Below are 24,408 nucleotides of genomic sequence, written 5' to 3'. Positions count from 1 at the left end.
TCAAAAGTGATTCTTTTTTCTAGAACCAATTTTTTTTTTTTTGGTTCTTGTTTTTGCTCTAAAACCTGATTATGATTCTCTAAAACCGATTTTGGGAACAGAATTAGAATCAGAATAATTTACATTATCAAATAGGATTCTCATTTTTTTATGTTTCGGGGAACAGAATCAGAGAACTAAAATGGTTATCATGCAGGCCCTAAAAACACTAATCTCACCTCTACTCTCTCAATTTTTTTTTTTTTTTGGGTTTAATCTCACTTTCTCTTGAAATTAGGGTTTATGGGTTTTTCCTCCTCGTCGCTTTTTCACCGTGCAATCTCGTCTTCTCCCTTTTGGATTGCGCTCGATTCTTCTGCTGTCGGCCTTGCCTCTAGTCGATTCTTCTCGATCTCGTTTCTTCAAGTGTATGTTGCTTTCCCCTTCTCCTTCTTTGCTCTCTCTCCCTCATCTGTATCACTCTCTCTCAGGCCTCCTCTCCCTCTCCCTCGGATCTTTGCCCTCCAGATTCAAGCTTTCCCCAGCGAGAACCGACTCCACACACCACCATAGTAGCTGTTGGGAGGCCGATGAAGCACGTGAGGAATCAGGTCATGGCCAAACTCTTCGACTTCCTCTCTGACTGGCGTGTCCTTGACAACACACCGGCGTTGACCCGGTGTCCGATGTCCGACACGCATTGACCGTGTGTCGGAGTGTGTTAGTGGCCGACACCGACGCGGCCACCTCCTAGATGTGTCCGTGCTTCTTAGGTAGGCAATTCGATTGGTAGTTATACTATGAGCTCGAGTAATGCTAGGTACTTAACAGTTTGTTTGACAAAACTAATTTTTTTTCTGGCCTAATTACAGTGACCATTTAAGCAAGTCGGTCTTGTTCAGTATCTGACAAGTGCATGTTGCATCACCTACTAACTAAATTTTGTATGGCAGCCTTACTACAATCATTGCCCATCGGAAGATCAACAATTCGGTTTGGGATGGCAAGACGTACTCTCTCCGCTTATAATGTAAATTTGAGACATGGAAGAGAGAGACAAAAGAAAATAAAGTGGTTGGAATCAAGCTGGGAAGATCTGAAGGATGAAACTATTAGCAATGGGCCCCCTTTACTCCAAAAGGGTCAATCTCCAATTAATCAATCCTAACTCAATTCAATTGGATCCTTCGACCGGAGGGAAACTTAAGCGGGTCCAGTTCATCAACACCAACTACGAATTATGACCATAACTTCATCATTCCATGGAGAAAAGCCCCAACATTAAAGCTTTGCTCATAAGTTTCTGCAACTGTCGTATAGGCGTCTGAAGAAGGAAACAAAACCCAAGACTGCCAACAGGAAAAGGAAAAAGGGGAAAAGGAAAACTACCACAAGTTTCAAAGGTTTCAAAAAACTAAGATCCAGGCGAATTGAATCATTAATTTCCAGCCAACTGCGACTTTTGCCGCTGTTTTACATTGACAAGTGACGGTGAGTTGGCATTGCCCTATATTCAGAGGGGAAAAAAAAAAAACCAACTTGTTTTGCACATTTGAGATAAGATCCTTAAGCTTCTCTTGAAAATAAACATGCTGCAAAGGAATCATTGTGTCAAGAGTTTAACTATGTATCTCGTTCCACTAACATTTAAGTTAGCATCTCCAGCAAGTCCAGACTCAAAGAATAGATGCAAATCAATGTTTAGCAACTAAAATTAAGCACAGCGCCCGCCTTGTACTGACCAGAATGATCAAGAACTCAGGATAACTCGGGTTAAAGGGCAGAGATGAAAGCTGACAGCTCATGAAAAAATGGAAGTCCCGTAGACTCTTGCTTGGGTCCGCAAAGGAAAGAAACCTCTGCTTTCTCCCTTTGCATCGACGAAACCTGTAGATGTAATTTTGTATCACATCTTCCTGAGCTGCCAATCCACCACTTCATCTTATTTTCATTCCACATCATGGTTCCCGTCACCTGCCTTGAAACTCAAACTCAAATCCAGAGTGCTTTCATTCAGATCTTGCCTTACCCCTTTGCTATCATCCTGAGAGGCATAAAGGGAACACACATGTTTATATTGTATTAAATATGTACGCAAACTTTTGATTCTACTAAAGACGAAGCATGATATTAGTCCGCACAGATGGCTGTTGTGTGACCAGGAAGGAAAAACTGACCACGCATATGTTTATGGGTTTAGGTCACTGCATAGAATCCAAGAACCTGACAAGGAAGCCTAGACTGACTGACGCGACTCTTTCTTTTTCTCTTGGCACACATTGAACTCAGTCCTAGGAGAATTACAAAGAAATTTGTGAAACAAATAATTTTGCTTGATCAAGCAGAAAAATACAAGTTACAAACTGACATGAAGCTTCCAGATGAAGTCTATCCTTCCTGAAATTAGTCCTTTAAAGGATAAACCAAGAAGATAGTAAAAAGAAACAAAAACAAGATAGTCATAACATGTTACCTCACTCACTTCCATTGGTAAATTATTGATGTCTGGTTTTTCATCAGAACCACCATTTTTGTTGTTCGGTTCAACTGAACTAAGATCGTTTTCACTTGGCTTCTCTTCATCGTCAACATTTTCTGCAGCATTGATTTCTACATCCTCATCTTTCTCTTCTTCTAGTAAAGCAATCTGACTTGACAAAAGAAGATAAAATCATCCACACGCAAACCCACAACACAAGCACAATAAATAATTTCCAGAAAATTGGTTTTCACAGAGACAGCTCCATTACAGTGATTAAAACCAGCTTCTGCATGGTTTTTGAAGCATGAATTGTGCTAAGATGCCTCCCAATTCTTTACCAGGAAAAATTAAAGAGCATCTTCATTGCCCTGGAAAAGGCTCAGTTTTGAAAATGGAAAATTAGATGTTCAAAATCAGTATCTCTTGTAATGAGTTAAAATCACTCAAATGGTAAAAATGTGCCCAGCAAGTCAGTGGTCTCACTAGTTTCTCATCAAATCTCATGCCTTGTTACACTCATCAATCATGTCCTTCACAAAAAACAAACTCCAATAATAACAACAAAAGAGAAACTTCTTATCCCACTAAGCGGGGTTGGCAATAGGACTTCTATTATGCCACCGCACTCGAAAGCAAGGACCATCGAAAACTCGCACATAAAAAATCTCATGCACACCCAAGGTCACAAATAAAATAGCTAATCTCTTTTTCATTCTATTATCCATTGTTAAGATAAATAAGAAAAAGTGGATAAGATGCATTCTGGCCACTCAACTTACCACCTAATTTCAAATCAATTGCTAAATTTCATTCTATCTAACTACGGTTGCCAAAAGTTATGTTTCATCAAATGAGGAACTTAGGTTGGACTTGCAGCCTATTAAGGATGATTGAGTGCAGGCAATGACAGTCGAAACAAGAGAAAACGATCACATTGGGTTCAATCGTTCCCATTCACAATACTGACTACTATTTATAATATGGGAAGCCCGAAGGTACTTTCACTCATTGCAGCAATATGGCTCTACCCTGTCACCTCTTTCTTTACATTTCTTTGTCAACGGACTCTTCATATTTGGTATCATTCCACTTGGTAAATTAGGTCTGACATTCCTACAAATGCATTTTAAATTTTAACTGACAAGCAGTATGAAGGGGTTTTAGTGGTGTTGGTTGAGAAACTTTGATTGTTATTGGAGAAACTATAAGTTCCAATGGTCCATGGAGCAAGGGCTATGTGGTTGACTAGCAGAAGATTGGCAGTCAACCAACTCAGCGCAGTAAGTTGCCCCCATGCCTTGATGGTCAACTAATTTAATTGCAGAAAATTATGTCGACAAAATGGTGAGTCCTTCTTCGCTTCCCTGGAGATAATATCCAGTTCGTTTTTATTGTCTAAGGAAAAGGAAATGGACTACATGAAATCAATTATAATCATGTAAATCTTATCTACTCAATCAACATCTGGTAAAAAGACAATGGTTGAATAATATAAATCTCAGGCTGCTTCACCCACAATTGGTGTAATTGCGGGCTCTAACTGATTTATTGCCAATTGCGCACTAGCTCTATGCAAAAAAATGGCTTATTGAACTCTATCAAGGGTATCAGATATCCATGTAGATGAAAGTTCCCACAAAAGGAACATAAGGAGAGGTATTGATTGATACAAATCATTCTTCAATAACAACTCATGACTCTTCTTCGATATAACTGCTACAATAATTTGGTGAGATATGCTCATTACTGTCCTTTTGAGGCAACCAGTCAGACACATAACCAGACCCATGAGGCTGGAAGCTTTACGAGATCCCTATCTACTGAAATTTTGATTTCTTGTGAGGAGCGGCTATAATGAATGTTGAGACCCCCATCTACCAAAATTTTGATTTTTGGTGAGGAGTGTCTATAATGTATGCTGAGATCCCTATCTACCGAAATTTTGACTTTTGGTGAGGAGTTTCTGTTCTGTATGCTTTTCTTTCTGGTTCAATCAGTATATGATGTCAACAATCTCTGGAATCATGATGTTTCCATACCATAACCGTCCGAAAAGGATCACGTGTCCAAGTGCTCCAGGATTACTAATCACTACTAGAAGTTCCTTGGAAGTATACAACCATTGCATGACATCCATCCGACAGCACCCAGTTTCACACACATATAAGCATGAAATTGCTAAAAAAAATTATAAATCAAGTAAAACCAGCAGTATCATGTTACCAGTAAAAAAATAGAGAAAATAGAGCATAATCAGACATCAAAGTCACCTGTCCTGACCATTCCAAGAAAATTTGAAAAATGAACACGGAAGCAGAAAAATGAGACCCAATGTGCTCATCATCGTAAATATTATTGTCATTATAGTGAGACCAGCATATTCCACATAACTCAAACATCTTGCTTTCTCCACAGAAAAAGCTGGAAGTTTCTCTACTTTCTTTGACATTGCCTACACATAACTTTCAAGCTTTGACGTCACTAGTACAACTGTTTCTTTAGAACACTGAATGTTAATGGTTTGGTTTGATCTGAAACATCACTTTGCCTAAGGATGCCTAATTTATTACTTGTGCTACATCCAACGCCTCGATCTTTCCTCGTCTAGCCTATATCATGACATTTTTCTTTGGTCCCCAGAACAACAATAAGGGCACAGACTCATGTATCGCTGTGTTTTTTGCCAGTCTACATCTGAACGTTAACCATAAACACATCAAGTCAACATGAATTCGCATTTCGTTCATTATCAACCCATCATTAATCTAAACCGATATTTCCAGCAAACTCAAGTATGATGATAGGACCTCATCACAGAACTTAAAAAACATTTATTGTCAACCACTGCTCGAACAATCAAATCCAAGAGAACAAAATGCATTGTTCCAACTAGTTTTACATTAGGGACAATCTCATCAAGTAACACAGATGTAAATCCTAAAAGGAAGAGGTAAAATTTAAGATTGATTGCCCACGGAAAAGACACATGTCCACCTTGTCTAGGAGCATAAATACGCAATTTCTTATCTTTAGCTAATTTTGACGGAAGATGTCTCGCGATTCTCATTTGAAATTCTTATGTGTAACTCATTTACAAAACAAATGCAGCAACATGAAGGCATGCCAAATTTTCTATCTACCGTCTACAAAGCTTATTTGTAATCTATCACAGAAAATCAAACGCGCGAAAGTACTGAACAACAACACAACACTTATGCAGCGATCTACCGCAGCCATACCGGAATGTACTTGAATTTACGCCGCGGCGGCTCCTCCGCAGCAGCGTCGCTGTTCACAGAGCTCTTATCAACACCGTTGCTCCTAATGTTATTGTTGTTGCCGCCGCCATTGGTATTACCGCTCTGCGTAATCGGAGTCCACTTGTACAGAATCAGATGCGAGGCGTTGTTGCCGTTCGCCGCCGCCGCCGCAGCAGCCGTGGAGCCGTTCAGACCGTGGCCGCTGTTGACGGCGCTGCTGTTGCTGTTCGAAGCGGCGGCGTTGGACGGGGGGACGTGGACCCACTTCTTCTTCCACTTCCTCACCGGGCCGGTGAAGACCGTGGCGGGGCCGTACCGAGTGGAGGACCGGCCAAGTCGCGCCCCGACTCCCTCCATGGACCGGTGGCGGATCGAGTTCGGCTCGGCGGCGGCCCGATCCGCGAGGCTCCGAGGAGGATTTTGGTGCGGAGAATGTGAAGAGTTGTAGGAGTTCGCTCTGTTCTCGCCGTGTGAATGAATGGATTTCGTCTGTTTTCGGCGTCTCTCTCTCTCTCTCTCTCTACAGGGAAACGCGTCTCTTTTCTCCCTCTATCTTCCTCTTTCTTCAACTTCAAGCGAGGACGAGGATCCACTGGAGCGTGCCCTAGCTCGCATGTACACTACGGATGAATCCCGGCCGCAGAAAAGGCTGACCATCTCGACTTTATATGTTTGGAAAATCGCGGCCGTTAATTAGGTAGCGAGTTCAAATTGGTGAACGAGACACGACATGTTGACGCTTCCTAATGCGTCGTTGCATATCAAGTAAGGGTCCACATGAAAACACTTCAAAATTTTCATTTCTCTGTTAGAAGTCCATCCGGTAGAGAAATACGTTTGATAAAAATCTGATCGAAGTAGAAATCCGTTTGATTGCCACCACCACCAACCACCACCGCCCGTCGACCATTGCCGCCGAAGATTTTGTTAATGATATTTTAAAAGTAGAAAATTTCAACCGTTATTAAATAAATTTTTTTTTATCAGAAGTCAATCTGGAGCAAAATAGAAAAATCACCTTTTACTTTTGAGGAGAAATAAAAAAATCAACTTATGATCAGAAGTTAATTTCTCATAGAGAAGTGTTACCATGTCCGCCCTAATTATATATATCACCCAACTTCTTACCGTTTTCGGTAACTTTTTTCATGTTAGGTAAAAGTAACTTCATGCAAGCGGTGTATCTGATTTTATAATAACCATCAAAATAAAAGTTTTAACCTTTCGATTGATAAAAAAGTTATTCGTGTAATCAAAAGAAATTGTATTTCTAATTGTTAATATTAAGTATAATGCATTTCACAATTAGGTGCTGCAAAAATAAATAGTATGCAGGATGTGATGGTATCAAGAATTAAGACGGTATGAAAGAAATGCTAATCATTGAGATAGAGCTACTATACGGTTTGTATATCTTTTTTTTTTTTTAATTTTGGGGTTAATACTGTCAAGGATAAACTGAAATTTCCGTGCCGCTTTTATCTCGAACTAATTTTGATAGCATAAAAAAATCTCAAACCGGCACATTCGTGATAAATCTACCGACCGTCAACTTCCGTCCAAGATCTTTGTTAAATATTTGGCGTGGAAACACAGCTCGGATGGTCGACCTATGAAGTTGATCTAACGTGAAAATCTAACATAAGCGAGTCTCATCGGCGATGCCATTCTGAAAAAGCCATATCCGAAGAAAATGAATTGAGTGGGAAATATTCTAAAAATCTCTAATTTTGGCCTCAGTTTTATCTTAAGATTTTTTGTCAAGGGTATACTGATTTTGAAATTTTTTATAACATGAAAATTAGCTTGGAAGAAATGTGGACCGTAAATACAAATTAAGAAAGAAGGCCCAGTCAGCATTTCTATGACACTTCGTTGCTGACTCAGCATCTCCGTCGTCCAAGTCACATTTTCCCGTTGCCCTTTTGGCCGGAGAAAACGAATTTGTCCTGAATTTGCCACCGGGGAATACTACACTAACTACAGTGACCAAAACGGAATTAGGTGATAATACAGGGACTACTTTTGTAATTTCCCCCTTTTCTTCTTGCTTCCGCTTCCAGGTGGTCTGAGAACGATACTCCCTCTCTTCCGGTTCGCGGTTAGGGCAAACGGCGAACCTGGAGAAGTCTCTCTTCTTCGTCGTCTACTTCGTTTTTCATCGAAGAAGCTTGGTCTCTTCCTCCGCCCGACGACGGCCACTGGTGGAGCTTCTGCAGCGACGGCAGTGACTTTGACTAAAATGGTTGATACTTTATGCTTACGATCGGATGAGGGGATTTTGATTTTCCTTTTCTACTTCGTGCTTCGAAACTGCAATCAGTCAGTTGCTAACGCTGTATCGAATGATTTGAATTCTAGAAGTTGCAACTCGAACTTGACAGAAGCTTGCATTTCGAAGGGATGATGGTTGTGGAGAGATGACATCTATCAATGTTCATTTGCCCCGGAGTTTCCTCTTGAATAAAGCTAGATGCAATTTCTTAAGAACGTGCACGTAAACTAAAGTGTTTTGCTGGTTAAATTGCTTACCTTGAACTGGGTTTGTCTTCATTATCCAGGAAGTGTTTAAAAGGGCCATCCTTGAGCCTGGACCACCTGAGAATTTTGCTCTTTCGACAGTTCAAGAAGTTATAAAACCTCAGGTACTTCACTTGTTCTCGAACTGGATTCTCCTTCTTCATGATCCGTAGCCGAATGATCTTACCAGCTGACATGCCCCAGGCACGGTGTTTGTTGCTTCCTCGCCGTTTATTACATTTCTTTCGAGTGTCTTTACAAGTTATGTGGTTCTGTATTTCGAGCACAAGTTAATGAAAACTTGTGCTCTTATGGATGTCTCGAACATGCCTGTTGCCTGGTGATACTTTATCATGACAAATGTGTTTGAATTTGAAATGATTGAGTGTAGAAATCCTTTTTCTGATCTTACCTCACACCTGCATTTATCAAGGATCTGATTTTCCCTCAGTTTCTGAGCCTGAGTATTGTGTGGACAGAAACAAACAAAATTGGCGCAAGATGAGAATCAGCTGCTCGAAAATATTCTTCGGGCATTGCTTCAGGAACTGGTGGTATGGCTGAACTTCTGCTGCTTGTTTGTTGGTTTCTTTTGCAACACTATTTCAAACACATGCTATCATATATAGCTTGTATCCAGAGGTTTGGGATGGAATTTTAAAGTCGTTACATGCTATCTAAGTAGTTGAGATAGTTTACCAGTTTTCGCTCTTCAAAGCCACTTACTCTTGAATGACGGGACATCTATTTTGGTTTAATTGACAGGCAGCTGCTGTACAATCAGGAGAGCCGATTATGCAGCACGGGCAATCAGTTGATGACAGTGAAATAGCTCAAGGACATATTCCCCGACTTCTTGGTAATTAGAGGATAATTCGTTCTAAAATTTTGTCTAAGTTTCGAGGTTTGTTAAATTAAGCTTCATAGTTCCATTTGCATGTTGTAATCTGGTGGTCAGTCGTCTTTGTAGGGTTATTGATTAGCATCTGTTGTACTGGAGATTTCATGAATTTCGTAGCATAGAGAATATGGTCAAATGAGAATATCACTGAATTGAGCGAATTGTATAAAAGGAAAGTGTAAAAAAGAATAGCTGATTAAACCAAGGCCCGAGGGGTTAATATGATGCAAGCTCAAGTAAAGTTCGGCTGAATAGTGAAGAAGTCTAAGGTCAAACCTTAGCCTGTTGTATTGACTCTTCAAGGGTACCTTCTTGGTTGGGTTGTAGTTGAATATCATAAAAGCTTTGAAAGCTATTAGGCGACTTTAACTGTGTTAATGAGATGGAATTCTTATTATCTTCCGGTATAAATTGGAAATTATAAAAGCAAGCATGCTCTTCTAGAAGTTGGAAATTTTCCCTCCATCACTTGTGATAGGTATTTCTATAGGGCTTGAGTTTGCTGTGCAAATATCATTGTTGATAGTTCAGCTGGAGCCATGAGGATGATGAAAATGATGTTGCACCAGATATTTTGTTGGTCCACTGTTTTCTTATGCAGGTTCTCTTTCCAATGTTATGTGCTGGATTCTTTTGTTTGAATTGTTTGGGATGAACCCAGTTTCTTCTGTTCTGTCTTTGTTGTTTAGATGATGGCGATTTTAGTCTTGCTAGCCTTTAAGCAGGACAACCACAACTTAGTCTTTCTTAGAATTCTTCTGGTTTCACAATTTTATCGCTCAGTCTGGGTGTGCATCCATGCAGCCAGAACTGGAGGGACATTCTTGCCTTTTCTTTTCTTGACTCTCTGTCTTTCCGGTGTTTTCTAGACATTGTGCTCTATCTTTGTGAGAAAGAGCATATTGAGGGTGGTATGATATTTCAACTGCTAGAAGACTTGACGGAAATGTCCACAATGAGGAACTGCAAAGATATATTTGGTTATATTGAGAGTAAACAGGATATATTAGGGAAGGTAAGTGTTCTTTTTCTTGAATTAACTTTTGGATTACCTTTTGACCTTTTCTGCATCTCTAACGATCAATCGTTTCAATACGACACAGCAAGAGCTCTTTGCTCGTGGAAAACTCGTCATGTTGAGAACATGCAATCAACTTCTTCGTCGACTATCAAAGGTATCATAATTCACTCTACATGTCCTCTAAATAGTCTCAAGTATGAACACATGGTGACATTTGGACACTTATTTGTTGGAAACATAGAAGTTAACAATTTGTTCCTCTGCTATTGAATCCTCGCCCCTTCTGAATGTTGTCCTTGCATTTTAAACCTTCTTATGATGGCTTTCTTGTTCTCTTCTCTCCTTTCATTTTTGCCCTTTAAGTGAAATGGTGATAAATCTATGCTGTTCAAGGACTATTTCGTTGAGGTACTTCTTGTTATCCATAGGGATGACTGTGTTCTTATGGAAAACGTATGTAATATAGTAGATAAAGGTCTGTGGTGAGTTGCCTCATGCAAGGAGAGGTGATGACTATGTTGGATGTCTGCATTTATCTTATTTTGTCATTTTGTTAGGAGGTAGATCCATGATGCTACCTTGATCTGTGGTGAATTGGTTAAGTTACTTCTTAGAAAGGGGAAGATGTTCTTTTGTATAAACTGTATGGGGTGAAATCTAGTGATCGTGCCTGTTCGACATTCGTGGGCACTTATCAGTCTGTGAAGGTCGAAAATTTGGACATTGCCAATGGTTAAAACATTCTCGACCAATTCTTCCCTGCAGGCAAATCTTTGCAGTTTATCTATGGAGAAGAAATGCTCAATTATGCTGAGAGATTATGGTTCTTGATTAATTAGAAGTGTAGTTTGGTCAGCAAGCAATAAGCAAATTCATTGCTTAGTAAAATTTTCAGAATATATTATTTAGTTTCATTCAAGTGAAAATAATGTTCTTAAGACATTATTCTATATTTGGGTTGCTTATATTTTTGACTTATCTATCTATTCTTTGATATCAGGCAAATGATGTGGTTTTTTGTGGACGTATTCTCATGTTTCTGGCTCACTTTTTTCCACTCTCAGAGCGTTCAGGTATTTTCCCAGTCCTAGTCAAGACGAATGCTTTCAACATGATTGTTTCTGTTGATAGCCATTTGATTTCTGCTGCTTTTAATAATGTCCTCAGCTGTAAATATCAAAGGAGTTTTCAACACATCAAATGAAACAAGCTACGAAAAGGATCCTCCTGCTGGTAATGAAATCAATTTTGAATTGCCCATTTTTCATTTATAATGGAAATGCATTTTTCTTCAAATGAATTGAACAAATTTTCTTGTTTTCAGGGATATCTGTTGACTTCAACTTCTATAAAACCTTCTGGAGTTTACAGGTGTGTACTGTAATGTTATTTTCAATTTGCAGAAGCAAGCATAATGACTAAGGCAGGACTATAGAACCTTTTGGGTTTTCCAGTGTACTTACAAAGGGATGGAACAGGTGTAAGGGTTGTCATAGGCAGGTACAAAACCAAGTCTGCTGGGGTATACATGGTTCATGTTCAAATAGAGAGAAATAATTTAAGCAAAAGGAAGCTAGTGAAATTGAAATTACGCACAAATTGACACATAACGATGTGTCCAAAAATTAGTTGAACAAGGTTGTCTAAGGTCTTTTCAGCAACTTGACATGAGAACACGAAGCTCTTTTTTCTCTTCACTTAAAATTCAATGTAATCAAGAAAGAGTGATGCTCTTAGTAAGTGCAATGCCGTCTAAGATCTGCTCATAATTTTCCAAGAGAGAACGAGCTATGACCATGCACATTTGCCTGTACCTACACCTATTAACCTAATACTGTGTGATGCATAGTTTCTGGAACTTCTTATATTTGTTATTAAGCAAAAAAGGGAAGTTCTTATGGATCGAAGTTTGATGGAATATCGGTAGCACTTTTTATCTCACCTGTCTAATACTCCACCAGCTTTTAGATTTTCTTGTACCATTTTTTCTTGACGGGCCTTCTTTTTCAAGGGTCCTTTTTAAATGAGGTTAGTGAAGTTCCACATTCATCCATACATACTCTTGCTTTATAGGTACAGGGTTACAAGTGACTTCGTAGCATGAGTTTTGTTTAAGTTCACATGCCCGTCAGGCTTCTCTATACAACAGTTTTCAACTTTGGCCTTTGGATTAAGAATCATTTCCATCATGATTCATGGTTGTCTGTTCTTGTGCTAAAGCAATGGTGCTGCTTTATTTGTAGGAGTGTTTTTGCAACCCTCCTTCATTAATGAATGCTCCTACAAAATGGCAGAAATTCACATCCAGTCTAATGGTAAAATGTGTTCAAAGGCCTATGTAAATATCCATTTCTTTCCTTTTATTATGGGATTTACGATTCCACTTGTCAGTTGCCTCATTATACTTGTAATTCCTTGAATTCTCACAGGTTGTTCTGAGTACCTTTGAAGCTCAGCCATTAAGTGATGAGGAGGGAGATGCCATTAATATGGAGGAAGAGGCAGCGAATTTTGGCATAAAGTATCTAACAAGTAGTAAACTTATGGGTCTGGAAGTGAGTGTTGTATGGAAGTGATCCTGCATTAACATGCTAAAGTTTGATTCAATGAATTGATTCTAGCCTCCTCTCTTTTTCGGCTACAGTTAAAAGATCCAAGTTTTCGTCGCCATATTCTTGTTCAGTGCCTCATCCTGTTTGACTATCTAAGGGTAACAATCACCTCAAGCTTTGTTTTCGTGACCTCTCTATATATTTGAGGCAGCATGCTAACTGTACTTTTATTGCTTAGTCCCCTGGAAAGAATGAGAAGGATTTGCCCTCTGAAAGCATGGTTAGTGCTTTCCTACATAATAGGTTTAGAATTTAGATAGCATTCTTTTACTTCTCAATACTTTCTTGATCAGAATTATGTAGGCCTAACTCTTTGAAAGACTTGAACTTTTCCCTCTTCCAGCAAGAAGAAATAAAATCTTGTGAGGATCGCGTTAAGAAGCTGCTAGAAATGACTCCGCCTAGAGGCAAAGATTTTCTTAATAAGATTGAGCATATACTAGAACGAGAAAAGAACTGGGTGAGCATCTCTTTCTCTCTCTCACAGCCGGTATGCTTGTAATATTACTTCAAAGTCTTGTGACTTTTATGTATCTTGGTTTTTCCATATACATCTGCTCTCAGGTTTGGTGGAAACGTGATGGTTGCCCACCCTTTGAGAAACAACCAATGGAGAAAAAGACAGTACAAGATGGTACTAGAAAAAGGTATGCAATTTTGCATGATTTTCCCTGTGATCCAGAGCAAATATTCCTTGGAGACTGACCTACTGATGTGGTTAATATGCTAGTTCAAAACTTTGTTTGTATATTCAACTATTAAAGGATTTTGCTTCCTACAAATCTTTCAGGAGACCAAGGTGGAGACTAGGAAATAAAGAACTGTCACAGTTGTGGAAGTGGGCTGATCAGAATCCAGTATGTTAAATTCAATTTCTATGATTTCTTCTATGCTGTTATTTAACTTGTTATTCATGATCTATCATTTATCACAGCTTCTGCTGTGCTGACTGGCTTTGCTGCAATCTTTGTTCTTTTCACCTTTTTAGAGTGTTATTTAGCTTTCTTGCTACAAAAATGGTGCACATGAGGTTAGAGAACTTGTATATCTGTTACATGCTACGGCTCTGTAACTAGATCCAAATGGCATGTTTAACCAGTTGTAGACCATTGTTTGGTCCAGTTAATATCAAACAGTGAATGGTCCTAAATGGGATTGAACTGGCATTGACCGCCACTGAGCCATGCGATTTTACTGGAATGAAGAAGTCGATAGTTATTCTGCATCAAACTTGGGTTGCTGGCCTCCTTAGTACAATTTATTACCTGGCCAACTCTCTGACTTCGGTTGATTTTTAAAATAAATGTCTTTGAATAAACGATTAACTCGGTGGTTCAACTGGTTACTGGTTGAAATACTTATTGGAGTGTGAAAACGCTGGTTATTAGATTGGTGTTTTACAAAGTCTAAGAGCAAAAGAATTTATTTCCCTTACTATAGTTTAAAGATTGAATAAATGAAGTGCGAGATCTGCCAGTATGCATTGTACAACGAGGGTGAAAGAATATTGGTGTATGGAGACCCTTTCCCCTATTATATTGTAAACGGTAATCTCCAGGATCCCAAAGAAGTTCCTGAGAGCTGATGAAATTATTACCGATTTTGTACACTGACATCCTCATACTAGGCATAACATATTCTGGAGTGTGATTTGTTGACATATTATTGACTTGTAGATCATTATATTAAGATGCACATCATTATATCAGTAGTCTCGTAGCTTTTTTTTTTTTTGGTAAGGCCGCTCAAGATGCAATAACAGTCTCGTAGCTTTTTTATCCTTTCTAACTCTATAATTGAAGGCTTACCAGCAGTCTTAAGTTTTGGTGAAAAGACATAATCACTCTGTGCGAAATGTGCCTATATTTACAAAAGAGGCATTACCACTGAAAGATACAGTGGTCTTTCCCTTTCATTTCTTTGAAGAGAGATTTTTGTGCTTAATTCAGGAACTTACCATTTCTGTTTTACTTTGTTCTGATTCCTGTGGAATAATTATTTACCATATATCTGGTATCAGTATTTGGAAAGTGAGTGATTTCATTCTTTTGGAATTTGAAGAAAATCCTGAAATCGCATGTCTCTACCATCTGTGAGCTACCATCCATTTTAACGGATGTTGATCGACTTATATGGCGACAAATTTTAAACAGTTGAAAATTGTGTCGATGTCAAATCAATTCCGTGACATGATGAAAATAAGCTTCTGATAATGCAAAATACTCACAAAAGGTTTACGCAATGCCGTATGATTGATGTATCTTTTCTGCTTATCAAAGAATAACTACTCTTCTTTTGACCTGTCAAGAATGCATTGACCAATCCTCAACGTGTCCGAACTCCTGCTGTTATGGAGTACTGGAAACCCTTGGCTGAAGATGTAAGTCCTGGATATTGATGCAGTTATATCATCTTCCATTATCATTAAGCCTTGGAAAAATTTTCATATAGGTGTTTCCTTAGATTTTCTTTCATTTCAAGTTGTGAATTATCGAGATGTCAAGGGCTCCCTTAATGCAGATGGATCTATCAGCTGGAATAGAAGACGATTATCATCACAAGAATAATCGGGTAAAACTTGTATCCCTTAATTTCGTTTCATCTCTTTTTGGGTGGAAAGATCCCATTTTGGTGCCGCTCTCCAAGATCCCTTCGATAATTTATTGGGTGAAAACTTGCTGCACTTGATGCAGGTATATTGTTGGAAAGGTCTTCGTTTTTCGGCTCGGCAGGATTTGGAAGGATTTTCTCGAGTATGGTGAATTGATTAAACTTTACAATAGCTCAGGCATGTATTTGTGTTATACTCTCGGTAACAACAGTGTCCTGTGGTTGTCCTTGTAGTTCACCGACCATGGCATTGAAGGGGTTGTGCCTCTTGAACTTTTGCCATCCGACATTCGGTCGAAGTATCAAGCTAAGCCAAATGAGAGATCCAAACGTGCTAAGAAGGAAGAAACAAAGATTACTCCTCAGCAAGCTGAAGAAAATCAGGTGCTCTAGATCATAAAAGAAATAATTCAAATATTTTGAAGGGCATGTATTCAAAGATTTGTGTTTCTTGTATATTGGATGTCACTTTTAGATTAAAGCCCAGTTAAATCACAGGCAAATGAAGACTTACACTTAAAAGTAATCTAAAATGTTCCCTTTTGTTGTTACTGAAAGAAACTTTGCTTGGTATGTGACAAGAGGAGCAAGAGATGTGGTATGCTTTGCCACGTATAAGGAGTCACCCCGTGCTATGCAGCTAAATTGTTGAGACAGGTCATGATGGATTTGTGCTGGAAGTGGTTATGCTCATCATCACTTAGTGAATGGGATTGCACAGGGTAGTGCTCTATGACAATCTTAGGTTTATCCAAAGGAAAGTTGTGGCTGCCTGCTTAAGTATGGCTGTCAATTGATACCTTCAATCAGATTTAAATTGATACATGTGGGATTCTCTTGCGGTTTTAGACATTGTGGTAAAGCTGTAATAATCGTTACGTTAAACTTCATAACTCAGAACGGAAGAAAAAAGAGGGAGGAAGGAGCATCCATGTGGATGGTTGCTTCTTCACCATTACGTTGCTATTTTACCTTCTCTGGTGTCTATACTAATATTTCATCTTCTATCTATTTTTCTGGGAAGATTGCTACACCTGCAAGTGAGGTTGATGGTGAAGGTATGAGAGGGGATCTTGAAACAACAGCGATACCCATGGACACAGACTCAGCGAGTGCCGCAGCTGTCAATGATTCCCAAGGCAGTACCCCGGCACTGGATGAACATCTGAAGCAGGGGTCCGACACAGACATCGGCCCAGAGCCAGGCCAGTTGGAAGCAGATGTTGAAGCAGAAGCAGAAGCAGAAGCAGGAACGGTGGATGGAGAGACAGATGCTGAAGTTGACCTAGATACAGTAGGATGAGTGCAAGCGAAGAGGTCTCCTTTGCAGAGATATATATCTTCTGCGTTGCTAGGAGTTAGCGCCTTTTTAGCATTGAAGTGAGAGAAATGTAGTAGGAAACATTAGCTGCAATACACAGGCATCATCAAACATTCTCGTGGCTGACAGTAACGTGTAGCTTATCCCACCATCTTCAGAAGCCAGTCAAATGAAATGAGCTGCATTTGGTAGGAACTTTAGATATAATTGCCATGAACAAAGCTTTTGGAAAAGGAGAAAACTACTCCTTATGCCTTCCAGATTGCCGAGGCAGCAATTGTTCCACCAATTAATTTTGAAGAGCACGAGGAGATAACCCGACGGTTCGAGTAGGCAGCTTCAGTAACTTCGATCCTGTTACTTGTCCGATATACTTAAGTAAATCAACTCAAATCAGTGACCACATGTATTGAACACCGGTGGGCGTGGTGCTGCTTGGTTTTGAGTGCAATCACCTATTATTTTACTAACGTGAAATAATTGCAAAGAGGTCTTCCAGGAGCAATTAAACAGGATTAGAATCCATTCTTCTTAGCCTTTTTGTCCTGTTGCATTAAATTCAAGAGGGCAAATCTTCTTGACATGACAGTGTAACTCATCTTGCTGATAACTTTTCTCGGCAAAATTTATTTTAATTATACATAATTTTTTTTAAAGGAATATCATGGAAAGAACGAAATTTCTCGAAAATAGGAAATCCAGTGCTCAGTGACCTTGACTGGCAAAATTGCATATACACCATGTAATACTCATATTCGTAGCATGTTACCACGATATTATGCTATTATGATATTAGCAAACCAATCGACTAGGCAAATGTCCCCATTTCCGAGACACGAGCAACGCGACCCCACCATTTGTTTCCTCAAGGCCAACCTCCGGAGCGGCATCAAGATATAGATCAGAGCAAGTGATCTTCATATATGACTGCTGAGAGGCTCTAGATTCAGCCACGAACGCGTCGTGATACGGACTAATGCACAAAGTGGCAAGACTCGAGAGGAAAGAAATAAGATTTGAGAGCACAGGTCAGAGCCAGGTAGGAGACTAATACCATCTAGATATTGGTGTGAAATGACTGCCCCAATATGCTATTTCTAGCCATAATTATAACAGATATCAGGAGGAAGAGACATACATAGCTAACTACAACAGTGAGTAAGCTTATAAAGGCCCAAGATTTTGACCACAGTCCATCAAGTTCACAGCCGTGTAACATGCGACGGGATAACCATACGCATCACATGATTCAAGAGGTCCCGCTTGTGTCGCGAGTAACCGATCAGGAGACCTTTCGCCCAAAGTTCCTAACTTTTCTGCAACAGAGAGAGTACTGGGAGTTAGCCAACAAGAGATAGCATGGAAAGAGAAGGCATTCAAAAACCAGCTGTTTCTTGAAGAAGGCAATCTCACCTGCATGGGAAGATAGAGTTTAAACTCTGGTGGAAGTTCCTCTTCGGATTAAAGGTGGTCCGAGAAATAGATTCTTCTTAGACGGCAGTTTGCATGTACCTGTACTCTCAATGTCTTGACATAGTTGGTTCCGTATGCTCTCCCCGTCAAATCAGTGAGATTTAACTGGATCTGATTCCATCCTTCATCCAACATCAACGGCATGGTGCAAATATATGGCTCGACCCTAGTCACAGCCCGCAATGCAAGACCGAAAGGTTACATGCAATGCCAATTCCTTAGTGTACATGAATCATATAGAACTTTATAGAAGGAGAGGGTGTTATATGCAACATGTCATAAAATGGAGTGCATACTAAAACCATTTCCCATTCCATTAGGGAGAAAGGGCTTCTTATCCAGCTGATTCAGAAAGTAAGTAAATAAATATCAAGTTGTCCCTCCAATCTCCACCGACAGTTATCTCGGTATGAGCAATGAATCAGCATGAAGCCAATTACAGGCTGTAGAGTTCGCATGAATATGATCCTGCATAGGTGGTTCAAATCTATTGATAGCTAAAAGCTCCCTTGCCATTTCATTAACAACACAGCTTGGGATTGAGAGATCCATGATTTTCCTTTTGCAAGTCTCTTTTCCTCCAGCATTGCGATTACACAGTGTAGTCAAAACAACTGAAACTGCAGAACCATCGGTTTCTAAATGCCAGATGAAATCTCATTTCAAGTCCAAGGACCACTACAGGCTAGAAATTTCCACCTATGGCCATATGGCATGATCTGTCTATCTGTTACACTTTTAGGGCCAATAAAATCTAGTAACAAGTTGTCCAAACCAGAAAACAAATATAGCAATACGGGCAAACTTACACACTTGAAAATTAGAAGCACGGAAGAGCCGCCTCACGTTCTTGTCATCCAGAACTTGGATCTCAAAGGTGAAGTATTTTTTCAGATTCTTTAAAATCATAACCAAGAATGGCAGTTTTATGCCAAGTGTTGCAGCTGGATCTGCTGGGCACGTGATGTATGTGGACTGAATATTTGAGCCAACAATCTCAAGGACATTTGACTGAATGTCCTCATCTTGCGGACGTTTTCCATGACCGTTAACCACTGCAAGTTGGATGCCAATACCAAAAAAAATAGTCATGTGAGTCGTCCTTTTGGTTAAATAACAAGGAACCAAATTTATGTTCAACAGAAGAAATTGCAAAAGACCAGATAATTAGTCGTATTTGGCAGGACTCAAAACCATGCAATTTTCGAGAAATTGAAATCTTTAAAGCAAAGTATGGCGGGAAAGATATGAAATTGATGCGAGCATTATCAACGAAACCGACAGGCAGTCAGTACTAGTATCGTGGCCATAGAACATCTAACCTTCATGACAACGATTTCTAAAGAATGCCCTATTCCCCAGAGGCATAACTGAATAAGGAGAGGGCACAACAAAGATCAACATAAAACGATGCAATGACAGTATCATGCCTAAGCACGAATTGAACATAACAAGCAGCATCAACAGCACTATCCGCTCTTTCAAAGCAGAAACTACCTTTTCCTTCTTTACCCCAGATCTGCAAGGGCTTGCTCCTGCAGAAACCAAGAAGTTCATACACATTTTCAGTACAGAAGCAACAATAAAAATGCGAAAACTAGATTGAGAAACCAAAGAGCCAAAGCCCAGAGGAATTACACAAGGCTGATTGGAAAGTGTTCTTGAACATCTCGAGGTGTTAATTCTCGATCTGCAGGCGCAAGAACCTGCGTTACCCACCGGCCCCATATAACACAATTAGTACAAGACTCTAAAAGCTCCGTTCCAAAGATAAAAAAGCAAGCAACTCAAACTGATGTCGCCTTCTGAGCTTGACCAAACAACATTTCGCGAACAATCAGTCGACTTCTCACGAAAGAACAGTTTTACCGACAAAGGAGAATCCGGGTGTCGCCTGATCAAGAAAAAAGCTGCAATCTTTGAGGTCGGAGCTACCAGAACAGATCAAGAAAAACTCCGGTGGGGATCCCAAGCGACTCCGGCGGACAGCTCCGGCACACAGCAACCGATTAAAGAATCGAAAGACCCAAAACTTATCGCGGTCGAGCTTCGTATCGCACCTGTTTCCTTTCTTCTGTCTCTGTCCAGAGAAATCTCGCGCATTGGCTGGTGGAAGAAGAACAAACTAGTGAGTTGCTCTGGGTTGGATGGAGGTACGCCCCAAACCATGACTGGATCAATGCTCGCGGTGGACCTGCCCAAGGAACGAACTTGCAGGCCCGATGACTGAGTGCGGCCCAAGACTCCTCCTCCTCTTCTTCGCCGGGAGTTCTCGTGACCTCGTTCGTGAATCCGACGTGAACACTTCGTGCTCAACAACACAGTAACATCCATTCGAGGCATCAACCAAGCTTCTCCGGCAACTCAATTCATGCAAGGAACACGTCAATTTCTACTTCTCCGTTCAGACTGCATCCCCAATCTGTGCTTGCTCGTTTATGGGAGGCTTCTCCTCCTCGTCGACGCCATCGATGACTCCTCAAGTCCTCTTCTTTACAACAGGCCCTTGAGAGCAGGATGAAGGGCATCGGCTCCAAGCTTTCGCTCATACTCGAAGCCTTTCCCAGAGCTCATTCTTTTCGTCCCCGCCACCATTCCGAACCACCCCACCGGGGTTAATTTCAGTTTTCACCTGTTCGTTGCACGGCATTCCTTGTCCAGGCCCTCGTGCCGCCTCGACGCTTACTCTCCGCCCTCCTCAGACAAGATCGTTACAATTAAGTGTTAGTATTCAATAGGTGAATAATTTGAGAGGATCGGCGGATCAATACATAGTTAATGAACATAGCCAGAAAAGAAATCCACATTAATTGCGTTTTATCACGTTAACTTGCGTGATAGCTATCTCATTAGCCCATAGTTTTGTGTGACGATTGCCTAATAGTCATGATGACTGTTTTGATAATAGACTTTGTACGAAGAGGTGCAAATGAGAATATAAAAAGAGATTTAAGTCAAGCCCTTTTATTACTAAGAAAATACACCATCGACATTTTGAGAAGGCAATTGGCTAGAAATATCCATTTACTGACGTTCAAGATTATGCTAATCTGATTTCTCAATCGTCTTTTTCCGTGGTATTAACCCATCTTAAAAATGGTTGTATGCCAACTTCGAATGGAAATCCGAATCCGATTCTTCACTTTTCAACAATCTTCTGTACACAATGTGCCAAAATCTGTACAGTCTTTATCTATCAACTGGAATGTCCCCATCATCATCCAGAAAACTAACCAGAAAGACAAGCAAGAGAATCTTCACTTTGAGGCCATTCTTTTGGACCAAAACTGGATTGTGACTACTCTTCCAAAAGAGTTGGAACCGATTGATAAAAACTTTGGAAAGCAAAAGAATCCGGCTGCCGCGATCACGCGCCACTCCCGTTGCCGCCACCGCCGCCGCTGAAGATCTCGCTTAAATGCCCGGCTCTCGGCCTCGTCTTGCTCAAGACGTCGTCCTTGCAGCGATACGATATCTCCGCCATACTCTCGTGCCTGACGGCGGGTAGTCTTCTCGCACCCGCAGCCTCGTCGGGAGCCGTCCTCTTGTGGTTACTGAACCACTTGGCCTTCATATAGCTTTTCTTCCTCCACGGAGGGAGGAGCAACCCTGTGCTCTGCAAGGATTGCTTCATCGCCGCGCACATCAGCCTGATCACCTGCTGGAGCTCTTCCGGCCTGCTGATGAAAACGGGAGGAAACGCTTCGACAAGCGACGTGTAGTGGTCGGAGGGCCGCGCTATTTTGAATTGCCCGGCGAGAGAAACCTCAACGATGTAGCGCGTTCCTTCGACATTGACGTCCACGTACTCGTAGGCTCCGGCCGGACGCCTGGGCGTCCTGTCCCAACTTGATTCGCAGAGACCTGGTGGGATTACAAACTGGTCAGTAACTCATTGGGAATTGAGAAATTCTTGTCGATAGACAATTGAAAAAGAAGCGGCAGAAGCTAAACCGACCGGCATCAAAGCCCTTCAGACGCAAACTGATCACCAATTGACGCTTCAGCCCCTCCGAGAATCCATTCTTCGCAACCAACCCCCGCGCAGCTTCGACCTCTGTTCTGATCTTCCTCTTCACATCATTGGCAACAGCATCGCCGCCGTCGCCGCAGCCCTGGAACAAGTTGAGCAGCTTGTCCTTGGTCGCCTCGGAGTCGGACCAGCAGCTGCTCTCCGATTCTTCTCGCCTCATCTCCTCCTCATCCTCTCCTCCTCCTCCTCCTCCTCTCATCACTTCCTCCCTCTCGAGGAACGACGCCACGAGGTCGGAGAGATCGGTGAGGCTCTCGCCCTTGCCCTTGCCCTCGCCCTCGTGTGCACGCCCCGCATCGTCGAAGGCCGCTGTGAACCTCCTAAACCTGAGCGCGGCTCTGGCCATCTCTCAGTCCGTCCGTCCGCCGGTCTGTGGAGGGTTCGTGAAGGAACTGTCGAGGAAAGCGGGGACAGATTTATAATGGAGTTTCTTCTTGGTGTGGAGATGATGGTGAAATGGTGTGCACATGGAAGGACGACAATGACGAGAGGATGAAGAAACAATGGAGATATAACGTGGGTGCAAGGGACGGCGTTAACGTGGTACTCCGGTCGCTGCTTGGACGGTGTACGTGGTCGTAATTCGCGGGTGAATTTCGACGAAATTAAGAATCTCTCCACAAGCAAAGGCCAAATACATACTTTGGGTCCCACTTTTGCTTTGGACTTGCTTGTCACTCAATCTCAATGGCTATGCCCTTATCCTACGTACCATTTTGTTTCGTTTGTAGAATTTTTTTTTTTAAATTATCGCTCACATTATTTGAAAAAATTGATGAAATTATTTGTTGTCATTTACTTTTGCAAGCGATTTAAACGATTATTTTTCAAAAAATATTTTTAAATAATTCTTCTTTCTGCGAAATTTAGTTAGCTCTCGTGAGTAGCCGAGACAAAGGCTTGATTCGAACTATTTCATGAGATTTTTTTTTTGTTGAGAAAAGAAGGTATTCCTTGTAAGTTTTGGATTTTATATAAAAATGAAAAGAAAAGTTTAGCAGAGCAAAAGAGGGCATTCAAAATGATGGAGTTGTAAATTAATTATGTTTATTAAAATATAGATGAAGAGATCTCCTTGAATCTTTTTATACTTAGATAAATTGAAAGGATTTTAAATATACATAAAGTACGGCTTCGTTTGTTTTTGCAAAAAATAAATGATTTGGTAAAAAAGTTTTCTTTAATTTATCAAAAATCATAATGAAAATATTCGATGCAAACGATCTATTTTTTAAATTGACGATCTTTTTGGAAGCAAGCGAGCCTCAATTCTTTCTCGCCATGTCCACATGCTATACCAAGGGGCCGCTGGACTCGAGTGACTTTGACTATAGTGGGTCAGCGAGCGATGACGGCGTCAAACGACCGTTTATGAAGTGCACGCTCCACCGTGAAGCGCCCACGTGGTCCCACGCGAGGAGACGCATTTCGAGATGTTCGATGACACGTGGAAGGGCTGAGTTCCACGTGGAATAGGAAAGTATTTTTTGCGCCCGTTGTACACGTGGCAAAGGAACTTTTTTTTTTTGGTCGAAAGCAAAGGGACATTTTTTTTTTGGGAATAGGTTGATTCCTCTTGCGCTAGTTGTTATACACGTCATGCGATGTGGCGAATCGACGGAGAGCTTGAATCTTTTTTTTTTTTTCTGTCTTTTTGTGTTCTTCTTCTTTTCTTTTTTTAATAAATCGCTTATTTTTCTATCATCATGTGCCCGATTATCATATTTAGTTCGATCATTATCAATAATTTTTTTTGGGTTTTCTCCGTAAGTACGAGGAAGGGCGACCACATGTATAATCGTATAGAATAGAATAAATCTCGAAGAGGAGCGATGTGCATCGCTAATTCACACGTGGTTGAGATTGTGCGAAGAAAGCATGTGGAGTCGAACAAGTTATGGAATAAAACGAGCAAGGAACTACGTTCATTTATCAATCTATTTAAGTTCATTTATCAATTCAAATCTCGGTGCATGCTCATTGTTAAAGACGGATTTTGTGATCCATCGTCGATCTTGATTTGAAGAAGTCAAATATTTGCTATTTATGCGAGTGATCCATATTCTTGTTATGATGATTCGTCTCGTTATTTGGAGCTTGTTTTACTTTGAACTTATATGAAATTTGTCTGGTTTGCGGTTGGACTACGTTATTTCTCTCTCTTTTTTGCAGGAATGAATAAAATGTTACTTTGAC

General features: G+C 40.6%; 3 protein-coding genes and 1 long non-coding RNA gene across 5 annotated transcripts; 1 reads left to right on the top strand and 3 right to left on the bottom strand.

Annotated features, from left to right (window-relative positions):
* Positions 1-1,585: 1,585 nt before the first annotated feature.
* LOC115757056 lies at positions 1,586-6,251 on the bottom strand. Its single transcript, XM_030697143.2, has 3 exons — positions 5,701-6,251; positions 2,453-2,626; positions 1,586-2,023 (listed from the first exon to the last, which is right to left on the bottom strand). The coding sequence occupies exons 1-3, from the start codon at positions 6,076-6,078 to the stop codon at positions 1,928-1,930; spliced, it is 648 nt and encodes a 215-aa protein (XP_030553003.1). The 5' UTR covers positions 6,079-6,251; the 3' UTR covers positions 1,586-1,927.
* Positions 6,252-7,736: 1,485 nt separating this feature from the next.
* LOC115757054 (THO complex subunit 1) lies at positions 7,737-16,808 on the top strand. Its single transcript, XM_030697142.2, has 21 exons — positions 7,737-7,966; positions 8,283-8,366; positions 8,721-8,795; positions 9,007-9,100; positions 10,012-10,157; positions 10,246-10,317; positions 11,164-11,236; positions 11,331-11,396; positions 11,488-11,534; positions 12,407-12,478; positions 12,593-12,718; positions 12,808-12,873; positions 12,954-12,995; positions 13,119-13,235; positions 13,340-13,422; positions 13,566-13,632; positions 15,084-15,155; positions 15,296-15,346; positions 15,469-15,528; positions 15,620-15,769; positions 16,410-16,808. Exons 1-21 carry the CDS (start codon positions 7,964-7,966, stop codon positions 16,686-16,688), a joined length of 1,845 nt encoding a protein of 614 aa, XP_030553002.1. The 5' UTR covers positions 7,737-7,963; the 3' UTR covers positions 16,689-16,808.
* Positions 16,809-17,872: 1,064 nt separating this feature from the next.
* Positions 17,873-19,826, bottom strand: LOC115757057. Of its 2 annotated transcripts, XR_004017282.2 has the most exons (4): positions 19,692-19,826; positions 18,989-19,648; positions 18,120-18,902; positions 17,873-18,022 (listed from the first exon to the last, which is right to left on the bottom strand). It is a non-coding gene; the product is annotated as an uncharacterized LOC115757057 (long non-coding RNA). The 2 variants fall into 2 exon arrangements; XR_007197743.1 differs by having other exon boundaries at positions 17,888-18,022; positions 18,120-19,648.
* Positions 19,827-21,319: 1,493 nt separating this feature from the next.
* Positions 21,320-22,671, bottom strand: LOC115757077. Its single transcript, XM_030697171.2, has 2 exons — positions 22,138-22,671; positions 21,320-22,043 (listed from the first exon to the last, which is right to left on the bottom strand). Exons 1-2 carry the CDS (start codon positions 22,556-22,558, stop codon positions 21,547-21,549), a joined length of 918 nt encoding a protein of 305 aa, XP_030553031.1. The 5' UTR covers positions 22,559-22,671; the 3' UTR covers positions 21,320-21,546.
* Positions 22,672-24,408: the final 1,737 nt, after the last annotated feature.

The sequence above is a fragment of the Rhodamnia argentea genome, chromosome 3, assembly GCF_020921035.1.
Source record: "Rhodamnia argentea isolate NSW1041297 chromosome 3, ASM2092103v1, whole genome shotgun sequence".
NCBI classification, from domain to species: Eukaryota; Viridiplantae; Streptophyta; class Magnoliopsida; order Myrtales; family Myrtaceae; genus Rhodamnia; species Rhodamnia argentea.
The sequence above is the reverse complement of the archived record's forward strand: the minus strand, read 5'-3'. Positions and strand labels throughout refer to the sequence as shown.